At 43.9% G+C, this 16,395-nt stretch overlaps 1 protein-coding gene across 4 annotated transcripts in view; it reads left to right on the top strand.

Annotated features, from left to right (window-relative positions):
* The window catches only part of DUSP22 (dual specificity phosphatase 22), a 69,597-nt gene that overhangs the window by 43,358 nt on the left and 9,844 nt on the right, over window positions 1-16,395 (top strand). For 2 of the 4 annotated variants that reach the window (XM_026511352.4, XM_057304839.1), the window contains 4 exons: window positions 822-871; window positions 10,928-11,002; window positions 13,955-14,126; window positions 14,597-15,735. In XM_026511352.4, coding sequence (XP_026367137.1) covers window positions 822-871; window positions 10,928-11,002; window positions 13,955-14,126; window positions 14,597-14,779 — 480 coding nt within the window. In that variant the 3' untranslated portion in view covers window positions 14,780-15,735. Of the gene's footprint in view, window positions 1-821; window positions 872-10,927; window positions 11,003-13,954; window positions 14,127-14,596; window positions 15,736-16,395 lie in introns of those variants that run through there. The other 2 variants (XM_026511353.4, XM_057304840.1) reach the window with 2 other exon arrangements.

Here is a 16,395-nt window from a genome sequence, read left to right on the forward strand (position 1 = left end):
TTAATTTGAGAGAGGTAGAGAGAGCATGAGCAGGGGGAGGGGGAGGGAGACAAGTAGACTCCCTGCTGAGCAGGGAGCCCAACGTGGGGCTTAATCTGAGGACCCGAGACCATGACCTGAGAAGTCAGACATTTAACTGACTGAGCCACCTAGGTGCCCCGAAATAACCAGGTTTTTAATAAAACTTAAATTTAGCATAAGTTTTATAGTATGAATTTACACAGACTTTTTAATAGACTTTTATGGAGACCTCTGTGAAGTTCATTTTTTTTTTCAAATTGGGCCATTCTTTTTAAAAAAACTTCTACTCTTTTGAAAAGCAAGCAAAGTAAATAAAAATATTTTGAATGTGTAATTGTAGTTTTCCAATTACTAAAATTTGATATAGAAAACTCTGTCATAAAACGTTGTAATTTTTAGTCATCATGTTAAGGATATTACTAACAGTGCTTCCTTTTTGGCCACTCAGGATCTTAAATGAAATGGATTTTTAAAACTGTTGAATATGTAAACAAGCATCTGAAATGATAGTTTTGAAACTTGTTGACATTTACTGGAAAACACTCAATTATTTCACTTTTTTGATAAATCTACAAGCTGTTTGCAAGCCAGAGCGTGAATATTTGTGTGCATGGTCACGGAAATAACCAGGAACTTTAATTAAAGAGTTTTCCCCTGGTTCCTTGGCAACAAAAGATGAGTGAAAAACTTCTCCTTTTTACTTTTTATTTTTTGACCTGAGTAAATAGTTCCTTTAAGTAGTTTTCTCCACTAAGTATCATCTTTTTATTTTATTTTATTTTATTTTTATTATTCTACAGGGGGTTAAATACCTGTGCATTCCAGCAGCGGATTCACCATCTCAGAACCTGTAAGTTGGTTTATTCCTATATTTTTTGGAGATATTAAAAATGATAAAGGACAGTGAAGTCAAATAAGTAAAGGGCCCTGAAGTCATCAGAGCCATGGGACTCTTGATGCCAAGCACAGAGGTCTGTGCTGCCAAGTTAGGCAGAATCGTAGCTGGAGGCACACTTTTTTTTTTTGCCAGTCCTTCAATTATACAACACTGACTCATGGGATAGCTACAAGAAGAGCCTCATTTTTAAAAAAGATGCCTCAAACCAAACTTTTAGCATGTTTATCCTCTCTCTAGAAGGAAAGACTTACAGAAGCTGATGGGTTTTGTCTAAGACATCACTGTCCGATAGAAAAAGAATAGGAACCACAAATGTAAGCCATGCGAGTAATTTTAAATTTTCTAGGAGCCAAATTAAAAAGAGTAAAAAAGGAAGAGGTGACAATAATTTTAGTAATGTTTTATTTAACCCAGTATATCCAAAATCCTGTCATTTCAACATGTGCCTAATATAAAACAAAATTGAGGGTTTTTTTTAACATCCTTTTTTTTCATACTACGTCTTCAAAGTCTGGTTGCTTTTTTACACTTATAGCAGTTTGGACCAGTTTCCTTTTAAGTGCTCAGCAGCTGCACGTGGCTAGTGGTCACGAAATGAGAGGGCATACTTCTAAAACCTGTTTGAGTTGAATGAATAGGTCTTTTTGGCTCGGAAAAGTTCAGTCCTCTGTTTCCTCACAGCTGAATACATCATCAATATCCTTATAAAGAGAAATTCATAATTGTTATCCTTTCCAGAGCACAGCAATTGTATGGAGGCCCATGGGGTTAGGCTTCGGCAGAATGGGGACAGGGCTTTGGAGACCCACAGCAGTAACGGCTTTAGCATTCACACTGTTTGGTGTCCAGAAGTGACCTAGAAAGACCATGATATGGAGTACAGTTTTACTGAAGCGTGGATTTGAACCTTGCAGGCTGAGAGGCTGGAGCAGAAATAAAGTACTGAGCCGCTCAGTGCATCCAGTAGACACCAGCCGCTGCTTCTCAGACTGGCCTTGTGCTTACGTTGCATGTCACACACAACAACCCTGCTAGAATTATACTGCATTTTATTAGGAAAGTTGTAAGCTATGGTGGTGTTTGTGAATTTGGGAGTCTGCAGACCTATCAGGATTCATCCATCATGATTCTTAAGCTCTATTGCCTACAAATCCTACATATTGGAATTACATACCACATAATCTTAAATTTAGTATCCCAGTTGTCCAGCATCTCTAAAAGCTATCGAATACTGGAACATCAGCCAATCTCAATTTTTTCATTTCTGGAGAGCAGCGAAATCAGAGATTATGCAATATTTTGAGAGATCTGTCTGTTTGAAAAGAAATGGGGCTAGAGTCAGATGGATTGATGTGGGGAAGGATGTTGAGGGGAGTGGTGTAGGATAAGGGACAGGTGGTATAGAGTTAGACCAGGAAAGGTAGATTGGAAGCAGGGACAGATACGTTTTATGCAAGGCCTGTTTTCACACTAACTCTGTATTTCACAGAAAAAGTCAATATTTAAGATTGAGGATCTTTCCTCCGAAAGACTTTACTGGGATCACTAGGAAAACAGTATTAGCCTGGGTCTAGGAGGAGAAGAAGCACCAGAGAACTTCCTTGGTTACTAGTCGTGTCAAGAAACAGAAGTGGTTGGAAGGGCATGGTGTATACGGAAGGAAGTGAGCCACTGCCTTTCTCTGGAGACCACAGCAATCTTCTGCCCATGTTTTGGTGGCTATTTTTAGAATGGTTGCTTTGCTCTTATCTCAAACTGAGATTCTAACATACTGTTGAACTTGTCAATACCTGATTGGCAATGACTCTTTGGAGGAATCAGATTGCAACACATTCTGGGCATTTGTTGTCAGAGAAGATGGCCACCTGTACTTGATTGCCCCAGGACTTTTCAGCTTTGCGAGGAACCAAGCACTGTGCTTGATTTCCAGGACAATGACTGACTTACCCAGTGAAGATTGAGCATTGAGCAGCCCTGCACTATATAAGCAAGTAAGCAGTAGACCTTGTGGTTAGACATCTTAACTTTAAGATGAGTTGCACCCACCTTGGGCAAGTCATTTAAGCCCATCTTAGCTTCAGTTCCCTCATTTGAAAAATGCCTGCCTTCAGGAGTTTTGAAGATCAGATCACATATATGAAAGTGTTCTCTATGAACTCTAAGCACTTTTGAAAATAAGAGCATACTTTTACTCTCTTCAAGGTGTGTTAATATATCTTGAGAGTTACAAAAGAAGCCAATTGAAATAACAAGTTTCGGTGCTCAGGAGCCCACTTCGGTGGAAGATCTGGAAGATTTCCTTACATGGAAAGGCCAGAGTGACAGAAAATGTTTCTCCGAGTTGCAGTGTCTCATGGGTCAGTTCAGAAATTCTGGCAAAATGAGCCCACACAAGGTCACCTTGGGTCCAGAGGACTAGCCTGTAAGATTTTAATTTGTTCTCTCCCATCCCAAATATGTGCAGAGGTCTTGTTAAGATGTGTGATTTTCCTTTTTAGCCCTTCCCTCACATCTTGGTGAAGGTGTAGGGTAGCGTTCCAGCAGGTGGTGGGTATAGCACCCAAGTGGGAGGTTAATGACAGGGAACTTGAGCAGAATGCGCCGCCGCTGCTGTTTGGAGGGAAGTCCTACAGCAGTACCACCTTGTTTCAGTTGGAAAATAAAGTCAAGACCATAACGCATCGAAAGGCAGAAAAGCTGGCCCTCTCCTGTTGGGAGTTATGTTCATAAGCGCTCCTGTGATTCTTTGGGGGGAACCGTTAGTTTTACTCCATTAGCAATAGCAAATCTTATGCATAAGTAAGGATTTGGGCACATCGATGTCCATGATTTTATAAATATTTCTTGCTCTAGTGAAGTTACGTGGAAATTGTGGAGTTAAGTTTGGAATATGAGTATACGGTCTACGTTGAGAGGCAGCCTATAAAATAGCTTGAGTTTCTCTTTACCTGTTGCAGATGTTTTATTGGAAGCATAACCTGCCTTTTGACAGTGAGCATGCTTTCATGATATGATTGGACTGTTAGCCATTGGCAAGTGGAACACTTGATTCTGTTTATATGACCCATCTCACTTCAGGTAGCCTGTGGTTATTACTCAGCAAATATTAGGAGCATACAGGCTGACAGTGAACCTTCACTTTCTGTACTATCAACCAGTGTAGGTGGTCAGGAGACAAATACTCTTAATGCTCTGGTTAACAAAAGCAAGAGAACTCATGTCTGTCACTTGGAAAGTATGCCCTGGGTAACTCAGACAAATAAACTAGTAGTTCTTGAGTCCAGCCACTTTTGATTACTGATGCCTGAGAATTCTTATATCTAATGACAAAATAAATTCTAGAAAACTGTATCCCTGTTTTAAACTTACAGAGTTTTATCTCCTCCAGTCCCGTCCATGTTGCAGCAAATGTTGAGAAATGCTAGATAATGCTAAGCGAAATCAGTCAAGCAGAGAAAGACAGTTCTCATATGGTTTCACTCATTTATGGAACATAAGAAGTAGGAAGATCGGTAGGAGAAGAAAGGGAAGAAGAAAGGGGAGGTAAACAGAAGGGGGAATGAACCATGAGAGACTGTGGACTGTGGGAAACAAACTGAGGGCTTCAGAGGGGAGGGGGGTGGGGGACTGGGATAGGCTGGTGATGGGCATTAAGGAGGGCACATATTGCATGGCTCACTGGGTGTTATACGCAACTAATGAATCATCGAACTTTACATCAAAAACTAGGGGTGTACTGTATGGTGACTAACATAATATAATAAAAAATTATTATAAAACAATAAACTTACAGAGTTTTAAAATTATTTCCAACTTTGGATATAATTTAAGTTTTATATCCTAAATCTCTGCCCACAAATCCTTATACCAACAGAAATTCTTCTTGCCAATTATGCTTAGTAAGAGGTGTGTGACCTTTTGAAGCTAACTGCTTTCACTTGACATTCAGTGCTGTAAACTGCCCAGAAAGGTCAATTTTCTGTCTGGCTTTAATCCTCACAAACTCCCCCTCTGATCTTCCAGGAACTTAAAATGCAGAAACCTGGTTGAGATAACATTAGCACATTAAAATTTTAGCTCGGTTCTCCCAACCACCTTGCCTTTCAAAGTCAGGAAATGTGAAAGTTCAAGTTCTCAGGGTCATAATAACCCCACAGACCCAGGCTGGTGTGTTTTGCATGATTCGTCACAATTAGAGGCATCCTAGAGTTTATATCAAATGCACATGCGACACATTCTCTGGCCGATGTGGAGTGGGCCAGTGAATTCAGGCTTTTAGAAATACTTGTTTTGCTTTCTCTTTGTACTTTCTTACGCAAGTCATTTTAACCTCATTTCTCTCATCTGGAAAATACCTATCTCACACAGTTTTTGTAGTATTAGGTTAGATAAGTGAAAGTGTTTTTTATGAACTATAAGCATTTCCAAAAATAAGATTATATTTGCTGTCTGTCCACATAAGGAGTATTCATGTATGTTGAGAGTGAATTACTGGATGTATAGTAGCTCCTTTATTCATTCTTACTTTAATATTGATTAAATTGGTATTTTGTATTTAGACATTGTTAAGGGAATAATTACTTTTTTTTTTTTTAATCTTCTTCTGTCAGGTCCAGGAGGGTCTGATCTATGCTGTGGAGTTGGTAGCGTTGCATCATTACAATAGAGCCTTTGTGACATTCAGTGGTTTGAGTATCGAGCAGGTCTCTAAATTTCTTGAGGTTTTTGTGGGGAGAAGAGGTATTAGCAATACAGTAAGCTTATATTTAAAGTATCAGTAAAACCTCCTCGCCTTATGCTATCCTGATCTTTTCGTGTATGTTTTCTTTAGTTTAGCTGATGTCTTCTGTACATCCGTCTCTCTCTTTCTCTCATTTACAATTTTCTTTGTTTTAATTATTAAAAAGCAGTTTTGCAAGGTCAAAATGATGTGGGCCCTCGGAGTGCTGTGGTCCCATTTCCAGGCAGATGCATCCTTACTGGAGCATTCGTGTGCACGCACACACGTGCTCACCCGTGACTCCTGAGGACTTTGCAGCCCGTAGAAAAGAGAAATACTCAGAAAAGGTATATTGAGTTTTTCATAAGACTTCACTTATTGAACTTAACTATTTTTTAGGCTTAAACTATGTTCTCCTTGTTTTTCTAGTGTTCAACTATTCTTTGTGAAATGAAGGTATAGTAGGTGGTAAAGAGGGTTTTGTTTTGTTTTTTAAAATGGCAAAATGAAAAGCATGATACACACATGTGTGTTTTAATTCCCCCAATTAAAAAAATGTTTAAGTGCAGGAAATATAAAATTTGGGAAATCGCTGATATAAATATGAGTAGTTGTATGTGTTCAGTGCTGTGCACTGTTAGAACAGCTCTGCCAGTGGACTGCTGGAGAATGTTCCTTCCTGCTTGCTTCTGGGTGGGGTGAGAGCTTCACAGTGTTCCAGCTGAGGGGCCCACACAGAGCCTGGGGAGCCTGTGCCAATTCTGCCCCAGGAGAAACAGCTTTCTGATCTGAGCCCACCTTCCAGAGCCCAGGCTCACTCACTCAGATAGAACATTCCACCCACGTGCTTTTTGCCTTTTTGCTTTTTTTTTTTCCCCCTTTGAGCGTTCCTTTTTCAGGAGGGAAAAATCTAAGAGTGCTTGCCTTTCCTGTTTTTCTCCTCCTTTGCTTTCATATACAACATACATGCACACATATGCACATGTGTATACATATGTACACACATGTATATAGACGTGGGAAGGAGAAATGTCTTGGGTCTCGTGGCTTTTGCTGTCAGTACAGGCTGGTCTGATACTGCTGGCTTTGGAGTAAGCGCAGCTACCATTCAGGGTATGTGGCCAGATCCCTTGGGCTACTGCTCAGATAAGCAGAGTCCTCAGCAGAAAAGGGCTGTCTCTGGTCCCACAGTGGGGATCACAGCCTCCAAATCTCGCAGTCTTGGAATAAGAACTAGTTGTTCAGCCTCAGAAATGAGCATCTTGCGGTGCAGTTTTGCTGGATCCCATCCACCGGCTCTTTTGTGCACTCTCTAAAGGTCAGGGACGTGTGGCTCGTCCTGTGTCTTGGCCTCCAGACAGAGAGAGGGAGGAGGCTCTCCAAGGAGGCCAGCCAGCACAGACCGAGGAAGGGGGGCGGTGGCAGCTGCGGGGTTGTTTGCTGAGCCCCCATGGACGGGTCTCCTCTGAAGCGCCCCTCTGGCCGACCCAAGGTGTTCTCTTCAGATTGTTGGCGGCAGCGAGCACTGTGGGGTAGGTGTGTGACGCATGTAAGTGGATGAGCCCCGCCGGCTTTCCTCCAACAGAACTTACTCCACGTGTCTTTGTATGGACGTGAAGGGACAAAATGAAGAGCAAGAATAGGGAACCTGTGTTCATGGAAACAGTGTGTGGTGGGATGGTTCTTAAGACGTGTGCTTCTGCTTCGCATCAGAGAATTGGGCAACAAGAGCCGGAGTTGCGGGTATTTCCTGCTGTGGAGGAGGGGGTTTAATGACCAGTGCTAGAGTTTATGTCATCAGCTTCCCTGGAAATAACCCCCACTCCCTGCAGCACACCAAAGCCGTAGTGAATGCGCCTGGCTCCTGACTTTACTTGGAAAAAGCATTTCTAGGAACGTCTGCTTGGTGTGGCCTCGTGCCCAACTGTGTTTATGAGTCAAGTTTTGTGGTGGGGCTCGGAGCCTCCTCTCAGTGGCATCATTTGCACTCCTGGGCTGGACTGTGAGCTGTCCTCTCACAGATGCCTGCCCCGGGGTTCCACGGCCCTTGCCCCAACATGGTGGTGGACAGGAGCCATCTGTGCGTTTGTCCTAGACTTAAGGTTGGTGCAGTTAGAACTGAAAGAGGAAAGGGGTGGCAGGGAGCAAAGTGGGAGCACCTCCTCATGACTTCCGTGGCCCCTCAGCTCTTTCACACACTCTCTCTGGGCTCTGGCAGGTCTGCATGTTGCCCTGCTGACCCCATTCCCACCCCACTCTTATTCTAAGACGCAAGACTGACTTTTGAACCCAGGTACACCCGACACTATTTAAGACCCAGGTTTCATAGTGCATGTGGTTTGGTACATGCAGGTATAAAAGCCAGATAGAAGTAGTCGTCCCCACTCTCAGGTTTCAGTAAAGGGATTCATTTGTTGTCATTTTGCAAGATCTTGGTGAGCTCCACAGTCCTGGCCGTGTTCCCCTAAAACATCAAGTCCTGCCCACTTAGAGGGGCACTGTTAGCTTTCATGTCACTCGGGCCCTTGCAATGTGTTCTGGGGCAGTCTGTGGCTTGTTCACTATTCAAGCAGTTGTCATTCATTTCTAGATTTGTTTTTCCTCTTCTGGTTGCTGTGTTCTTCCCTGCCCATCTTGGCTCCGATGCCGCTCTGCTCGACTAGAAAGAGACCCATAAAGGACAGGCATGAGCGTGGGCTGCAGGTGTAGAGAGGATTCTCAGAACTTTCGGATGCCCCAGTGTGGCTGCCCGAGTGGATAAACATGTATAGCCTCTAGCCGCTGCTAGACTGCAGTCAGGGATGAGCTCGAGCTCCGGGCAGCCTGTCCTGGTCCTGGGAGCTACAGTCAGATCCACCCTACCCTCTGGCATGTCCGCCTTGTGCAGTGGCCAACAGAGGAGGAGAGGCTGCGCTGCGTCAGCCATGAAGCAGATGGCAGATGGGCAGCCAGTAGCCACTCGTAGGCCAGAAGAGTTGGCTCAATGTTCTTACTTTCTTTTATTTTTTGTTCATTTATTTTTGAGTAGGCTCCACACCTGGGGTGTGGAACCCAATGTGGGGGTTGAACTGACGACCCTGAGATCAAGACCTGAGCTGAGATCAAGAGTTAGAGGCTTAACCAACTGGACCACTCAGGTGCCACTTGGCTCAATGTTTTTAAAACTGTTGAAGTGGTTGCTGTTATCAGGTAGATTGTATTTGGCTAAAGTAGCAGAGTGTCTGATTGATGATGTTTTAAGTGACAGAGAAATTTACTTAAAGCCTTGACTAAGAGACCTGGTGGTGGGTACTCCCGGGGCCTGGGCATCAGTTCCCTGAGGTCCCCCTTTGCATCCTGCCAGGGGCATATCACCTGCGATTACAGGGCAGCTGATGCAGGTATAAGCGTGATGCTTGCTTCCAGTTTCCTAGGAGGGAATCTGGGGCAGAGATAGATAACTTTCCTTTCATTAGGAAGGGAAAACTCTTCCAGAAATCCCCACCCCACAACCTTTTCTTTACTTCTCCATGGCTGGAATCAGAGGGAAGGGGGACTATTCTGTCCCAAACAAAATCAGCGCAACTCAAGATGTCTGCCACAGTTTCAATACTTCAAAATCAGAAGACTTCACTGCAGACTGTTTTTGCTTGAGAGACTGGAAGCTCTGACAGCATGGAGCCTTCTCTCCTGCGTCTGGCGGGCCAGTCTTCTGCCAGTCACATCACAGCGCCCCCATCCCTTCACCCCTCTGTGTGCTCGGCTTCACTGCCTGGCTTCCATGGGCTTCTGCCTTACAGTCCTTTCTGAGATCTCTTTCAGCACTGACACTTCAGATTTCAGGAATTACAGCAGGAATCTTTTCTTGCCTGCTTTATACCAAGCCAGTGTTTGTGAGTATAGTTGCAATGCCTGGAGTCATTTTATAAGCTTATGTCTGGGAGCATTTGTGTCTGGGAAAGTGAGCAAAAGCATGTCTTGCAATGTTTTGGTAGTTACAGATTTTAGGTAAGAGTCTGGAGTCCTTGGATTCGATCCCTAGGACTTTTCATCATGCCTTCTGGTTGGTTGTGGAGTATGTATATGTATGCATGCACAGGGATAGTTTCCTGTATCGTCTCTCCATCTTAATCTCGCCCGGCACCTTTGCTTACGTTGCTAAGTTTCTTTTGTATTTAAAGAAATACTTTGGCTAACAAACTTGGCTAAGTTTGTTATGCCGTACCTGAATTTCTCCTTATTACTTTCACTTGTCCTGTCATCCTTCATGAAACGATAGACCTAGCTTGCGTGGTTGGAAACTACATCTCATTCTTCCCTGAATCTCCTGCAGCTTTGCAGAGTTCCAGTAAATAGTACTCAGTTGGTGTTTAAAAGAGGATGCGTTTATTCCATGGGCAACTTTAGGTGTTTTGCTTCTCTATAAGTCAAACAAAGGTAGAAGACCTCAAAAAGCATGTACTCTGTAGGTCCCCTTGGAGTATTTGTGGTTAACCCACCAGCCAGTCCAGAACAGGCTCTAAGTGATGCTGGTACGTACATGCAGGAGAAAGGTGCTAAAAAGCTAAGGGTCAGAAGAAGTAAGGATCAGGGTTTCGTTGTCATGAAGGACTTCAGAGTTTGCGAAGCATATTGGCGTATATCACCTCGTTCCGCCCCGTAAGACATTATTTCCACTTTATAAGTGAAGTTAGGGGAAACGAAGTGACAGTCCCAAGGTCACACAGCCAGTCAGTGACTGAGCAGAGATTGAAGCTGTATTTTCCCTTTCCCCACAGCTCTCTGATGACCTGCTGACAGGATGTACCGAAGTTAAGGGAGACCAATATGAGAGAGAATTATTAGGTTTTTCAGATCATCAGAAGTCAGCTACCTCTTGGCACCGGGGAGCCTGAATGATACGGGCGCGTTCTTCGCCTCACTGGCTCTGTACGTGCGCAGCTGGTGTGTGGATCATCAGTGCGGGGTCACTAGCATGCTCCCGAACATTCAGGGGCCCCAGCTGACCCCTGGGCTAGGCAGAAACCACCCCCCCCACACACATACCAGTCAGTGGCAACTCTGTGTTTCAGGGATTCCTCGCAGAGAAATTCTGAAAATCCCAGAAGATGGGCAGCCGTCCCCAGGCCTCCACGTTGTGTGTGACGGTGTCTAAAGCTGAGGCCGCTCCAGCCCCAGACCGGGTGACCATGGTTTTGAAGCTGTGGGACTCTGAGACCTTTTCAAGAAACCTCAGGCGGATTTTTCTTTTCATCATATGTTGAGTAAAGTAGAGAGATGTCACTTCTCTCTTTTTTCTCCCCCCACAGGACAAGACATTTCAAAGAAAGCATTAAGTTCATTCACGAGTGCCGACTCAGGGGTGAGGGCTGTCTGGTACACTGGTATGTATGTGTCTGCCTAATCATAGCTTAGTCTTGCTGCTCGGCCTGATTTCTCTCAAGGGTTTTTCTGTGTGTGATTAATTGTTTCATCTCCTAATAGTTCCATCTGCCCTCTGAATCTTGAATACATACCCCATCTGACCCCTGCCATGTGTTACTCGTCATTCGTTTTTGATGAACGAGGACCCTATGATTTTTCTTTTTTTCATTTTCACTTAGGATTTTCATTTTCACAGTTAGGATTTCTGTAGGGACTGTCAAGCTACTGGACCACAGGAACCCCTTTTCTAGCCCATGCCTCTTTTTCCTTGGAACAGCCTCCTGTGCACAGTATGGATTTTCTGGGCTCCTCCCTGAAACCTCAGTGCCCTTTCAAAACACCGTTTCTTTCTGGAGAGGTTTGATCACGTATGTGGGCGTTTAGCACTGCGTTGGTCTAACACCAGAATGACCATTTCTTCTCCATTTACAGATGCGGGCTTTTATGTACGTTTTGCTTAGTACTTTGCTTTGAAAAGATCCGAATAGACTCTTAGAGTTCAACAGTTTATATACAGCTGTCCACCTGCATTCAGCTATACTTTGTGTGGATATGAATACATATGCATGAGTACATACCCACTGCAAAAAAAGCTGTTCTAATACACATAACCCAAGGACAGTGCGCATAAAGTTCTTAGCACTGTACCTGGCGCATGGTAAGCTCTCAGTGAATGGTAGCTCTCATATTTTATATTTTTATTTTTTAAAAAATTTTTGTTGTGTTTTTAAGTGAAATATAGTTGGCATTAGTCTCAGGTGCACAATATAGTGATTTGACAATTATATACATTATGAAATACTCATTCCCACTAGTACACATACTCATTACATAACTAATATGTCAACGAACCAACAGCCAACATTCTGGAGCCAGAACTCTGCTGTTCATTAAAGTGCAGGCCGAGCATGTTCCCTCTCTATATTGAATAAGACTCCATATTGAATATTACTCAGCCACAAAAAAAAAAAAAAAAAAAAGATAAGATCTTGCCATTTACAGCAACATGGATAGATTGAGAGGTATTATCCTAAGGGAAATACAGATACATCACAGAAAGCAAATACCATATGATTTCACTTATATATGGAATCTAAAAAACAAAACACACGAAAAAACAGACAAAAAAACCCAAAAGGCAGAACCAGACCTATGAGTACAGAGAACCAACCGTGGTTGCCAGAGGGAAGGGAGGATGAGGATAGGCAAAATGGATGAAAGGGAGTGGGAGCCGTAGACTTCTGGTTAGGGAGTGAGTAAGCCCTGGGAATAAAAGGCACAGCGTTGGGAATACGGTCAGTCGTATAGTAGCGCTGTGTGCTGACAGACGGCCGCTGCACTTCCGGTGAGCACAGCATAACGTAAAACTTGTAGAATCACTGTGTTGTACACCTGAAATTAATGTCACATTGTATGTCAACTATGCCCAGATTTTTTTAAAAAAGACAATAGTATGTTGTGAAATACATTAAAAAAAAAAAAAAAAAAGCTTAACAATCTTTTGAGTCTCCCCAAAGAAGTTGCTGTTTCAGTGACAGCTCTTAGGAAATGTAAAGTGGTGTCTCCTGGGCTGTGTTGCTGCCTAAGTTGGTGATAATCCTGTCATGACAGAGGAGATCCGGTGCATGACATCCAGAAGAGCCGTCCGTGAAAACGAATCTGTTCTAAGGGCCTGTAACCCATATTAGGAGAGCGGGGACAGTAGAAAACAAACGATGCTTGGTAGTTTTATGCAGTTCTTGAAATTGTGTGATTTACTTTTTTTTTTTTTTTTACTTTTAAAAAGAAGAGAACATGTAACAAATTGTAGATTTTTTAATGTTCATCTACATTTGCTTTAAAGAACTTTGGGGGGTGCTGTTGGAGCCATATAAGGGGAGTTCTATAATCCTGTGCCTGGGCTTCTGTGGCTCCTGGTGAATTAGAATCTCCAGGTTTACAGCCAAAGAGGATGTAGTTTTTAAAAGCTCTCTCAGTATTTCTGATAGAAAAGCCTAAGGAAGAGCCACTACTTGAGAATGGTTGTTTATTATTATTATTATTATTATTATTATTATTATTATTATTATCATTTGAATGTGTGTAGCCCTGATATTCTAGGAATTTGTATTTCATACGGTTATATCAGTCTGAAGATAGGCCTTTCTAAAAATGAGAAATTTGCTAAACTTCCCCATCTTAAACCGTTGCTAGAACACTCTAAATCTGACGCAGCACAGCCTTCTGTGACCACCTTGATTTGCATATACATTTAAAATTGGTCCCCTTACTCAGCCTGCTAGATATAATTAACCGTTATTGACCCCCACATCCCAGAGCATGTGGAATGCGCCCTCTCTTGTGCTCTGCTTGGTTATTTCAAGAAGAGCACAAAGTGTTTCATAAGAGCTTCTGTATTTAGTGGGCTTTCTGTTATAGATCTGGCCTTCATTTATCTAAGAAAACCAGACTGAAAAAAAAAAAACCCCAAAACGTGAGGCCTTCTAAACTGCTAGATTTATATATTTTTTATATATTTATAGATTTATTGCATAGATCCCAGACCCTTCTAGTTCCCTTGATTTGCTTTAGTTAGTTATTTTTTCTGTCCAAGGAAATGGGGACTATCTGAAGAAGGGCTCAGGAGCATAGAGAATCATAAAACTGATGTCCAAAGCCACAGCCAGTAGAAAATCTGTTTTTTTTAAAAAAGAGACTAACACCGATACTGATGCCTGAGATTCTGGTGCAATAAAGTAGGGAGAAGCTCCTGTGTTTCTGAGTAATTTCATACTGGCTTGCTGTGCACTCATAATCCACGGCAGGAAGACTTTCTAAAATGAGATCCACAGAATCCCCTGCTCTCAGTGAATCAGGAGATAGACTCATGGACTGAAACCCCTTGCCCCTGTGGGTTCTTTTGGCCCTTGCAGCCTGGCCGGCGTCTCCAGGAGTGTGACTCTGGTGGTTGCATACATCATGACCGTCACCGACTTTGGCTGGGAGGATGCCCTGCACACTGTGCGTGCAGGGAGGTCTTGTGCCAACCCCAACCTGGGCTTCCAGAGACAGCTCCAGGAGTTTGAGAAGCATGAAGTCCACCAGGTAACCGTGCTCCGGGGACTTTGGTGATGTGAGCAGCAGCCTCTGGGAAGATGCCTCAGTCTTTCTGTACACACCTAGAATCATGGAGGTTGGAGTTTGAAAAGGCCCTCAGAGGACAAGAATGCCCCACTTGCATCCCAGTGAAAGTCATCACTGGTCCCTTGTTCACCAGCTGCAGGACATTATCTTTTACCATCTTCAGACCCCATAGTACCTTCTGTTTATTTCCCTTTGGGCCAAGTGCCATTTTCTTGGTTTGGCTTGCTTTCATGTCCTCAGGCTTAAACCTGGAAGAAGCAGTTATTTCTCTTGCTTGACACTGGCGGGCCAACCACAGACCTATGATTGCCCAATACCCATTTATTCCTCGTTTATATGCGGCAAAATCTGTACCATTAAGTAACAGGTACAATCTATGTAGGCGCAGGTGTGTGTGTGTGACATTGTGGTTTTGTTTTCAACTTCTCCAGTACCGGCAGTGGCTGAAGGAAGAATATGGAGAGAGCCCTTTGCGGGATGTGGAAGAAGCCAAAAACATTCTGGGTAAATATAAAGAGCAAGGGCGTGTGGAGTCCCAGCCTGGCGCAAGGCGGTGGAGCAGCTTTCAGACCCTGCCTCCTCTGGCCTACAGCAACTATACGACGGAGACCTAGTAACTGAGTGATCTGGTGCCTGCCTTTCCATCCCTTGTCTTCGGTGCATTTCTGCCGGTGCCCTGGTGTGCTGGCTGCCCCATGGAGGACGGGCAAGGGGGGTGGCAGAGGTGGATCCTGCTCCATGAATCCACCAGCCCTGCCCGAGGCCCCTTCATCCTGCCCACTTCTGCCCTGCCTGAGCTTGGGGAGTCTGCTTGGCTGCCCCATACCGACTCACGCGTGCGCCCGTGTGAAGGCGAGTGTGCATGTGTGCCCGTGCGTGCGGATGTGTGAACTCTAAATGTTCACGTTGCTGGAACAGTCGCAGAACCCATGCTGCCAGGCTTGGTGTCACCACTTTCCTTTTGTCCACGACTCCACATGGAAATCATTTGAAGTTAACATCTTAAAAGCTGTTCAGCCTAAAGCAGCCTGTGGCTGAGAGCGGACAGAACCCAGAATGGTCATGGTGAGGGCGGCAGGGGGCCAGACTCCCTGCTGAGGGTAGTTCCAGGGGCCCTGAAAGGTGTGCAGGGGTGTGCTCTGACCTTAATGGAAGTGCCCCAGGCTGCGGGTCCTACCACCTCAAGTCGAGACCCTCTTCTCAGCCCGTCATGTCCCTGAGTTCTTCCCGGTGTGTGTTCTCGGTGGCACTGACTGTATTTCAGTTCCACAGAGAGCACAACCACCTCCGCCCAAGCTCTTGCCCAGAGCTCCCTTCCTTCCTCCTCCTGTTCGGCTTCACTTACGCTCAGCCTCTTGTTCTCTTGCTGTTGTAACTCCGCGAGGGCCTCTTTGCAACGTCTGCATGCATCTTCAGGAACTGGGGAGAAAGAGCATTTATTAGGCACTATAGCAAGTTTGCATTTAAAAATACATTTTAAAATGCCTGCGCACTTATTAAGCACCTTTGTGTATGCTATGGATGTGCTATTTGATCTCAGCTACCTCATTAAATGTTTTTTGAAAAGGTATTTTCGTTATTGTAATCAGCTCGTAGTTGAAAATGTCTGGTCATGATTGCTTTTGAAGCCAAAGGGCAAAAGCATCCAGTATCGTTGAGCTATTTAAAATGTCTGTCCTGAGCTCCAGTAGTGCTTTCTGGTGGGTAAAATTCCACGTTTGGGCCAAGCCCAGCAGGCCTGGGGAGCGTCCGCCGCTTGCAGTGTAGGACAGCACGATCCTGGAATTCTGTGAGCAGTTTTGTGGTCCAGTCTTTCATACCAGCTCACATTGTTTAAGTACACAAGGCCACAAGAATGAAAAAGTATACTTGGCCTCTCCCTAAAAAGACGTTGCAGCCCAGTTTCTCCAAGTTCCACCAACAGCAGAGCCCCCAAAGAAGAGCAGCTTTCCCATGCATATAAAGTGTGTATCACAGGTGAGACGCCTTGGGGACCAGGGAAAACTCTACACACCCACACAGATATACACCAGGAAAGGGAAGCGTGGCCATGGAATTTTCTACCCACAGCTGGAACAATTTTTCTATAAAGTACATTTTTTTTCTTGAACCAAAAAGAAATGTAAGTATGTTCACAGAAAAGGTATTTAGGATATCCGCTGAAATGCTTCAATCTGTGTGTATATTTATGAACGTCTGAATACATTCCCGTAGGTCTTGAAATGTTGTT

Source organism: Ursus arctos, unplaced genomic scaffold (genome assembly GCF_023065955.2).
Source record: "Ursus arctos isolate Adak ecotype North America unplaced genomic scaffold, UrsArc2.0 scaffold_31, whole genome shotgun sequence".
NCBI classification, from domain to species: Eukaryota; Metazoa; Chordata; class Mammalia; order Carnivora; family Ursidae; genus Ursus; species Ursus arctos.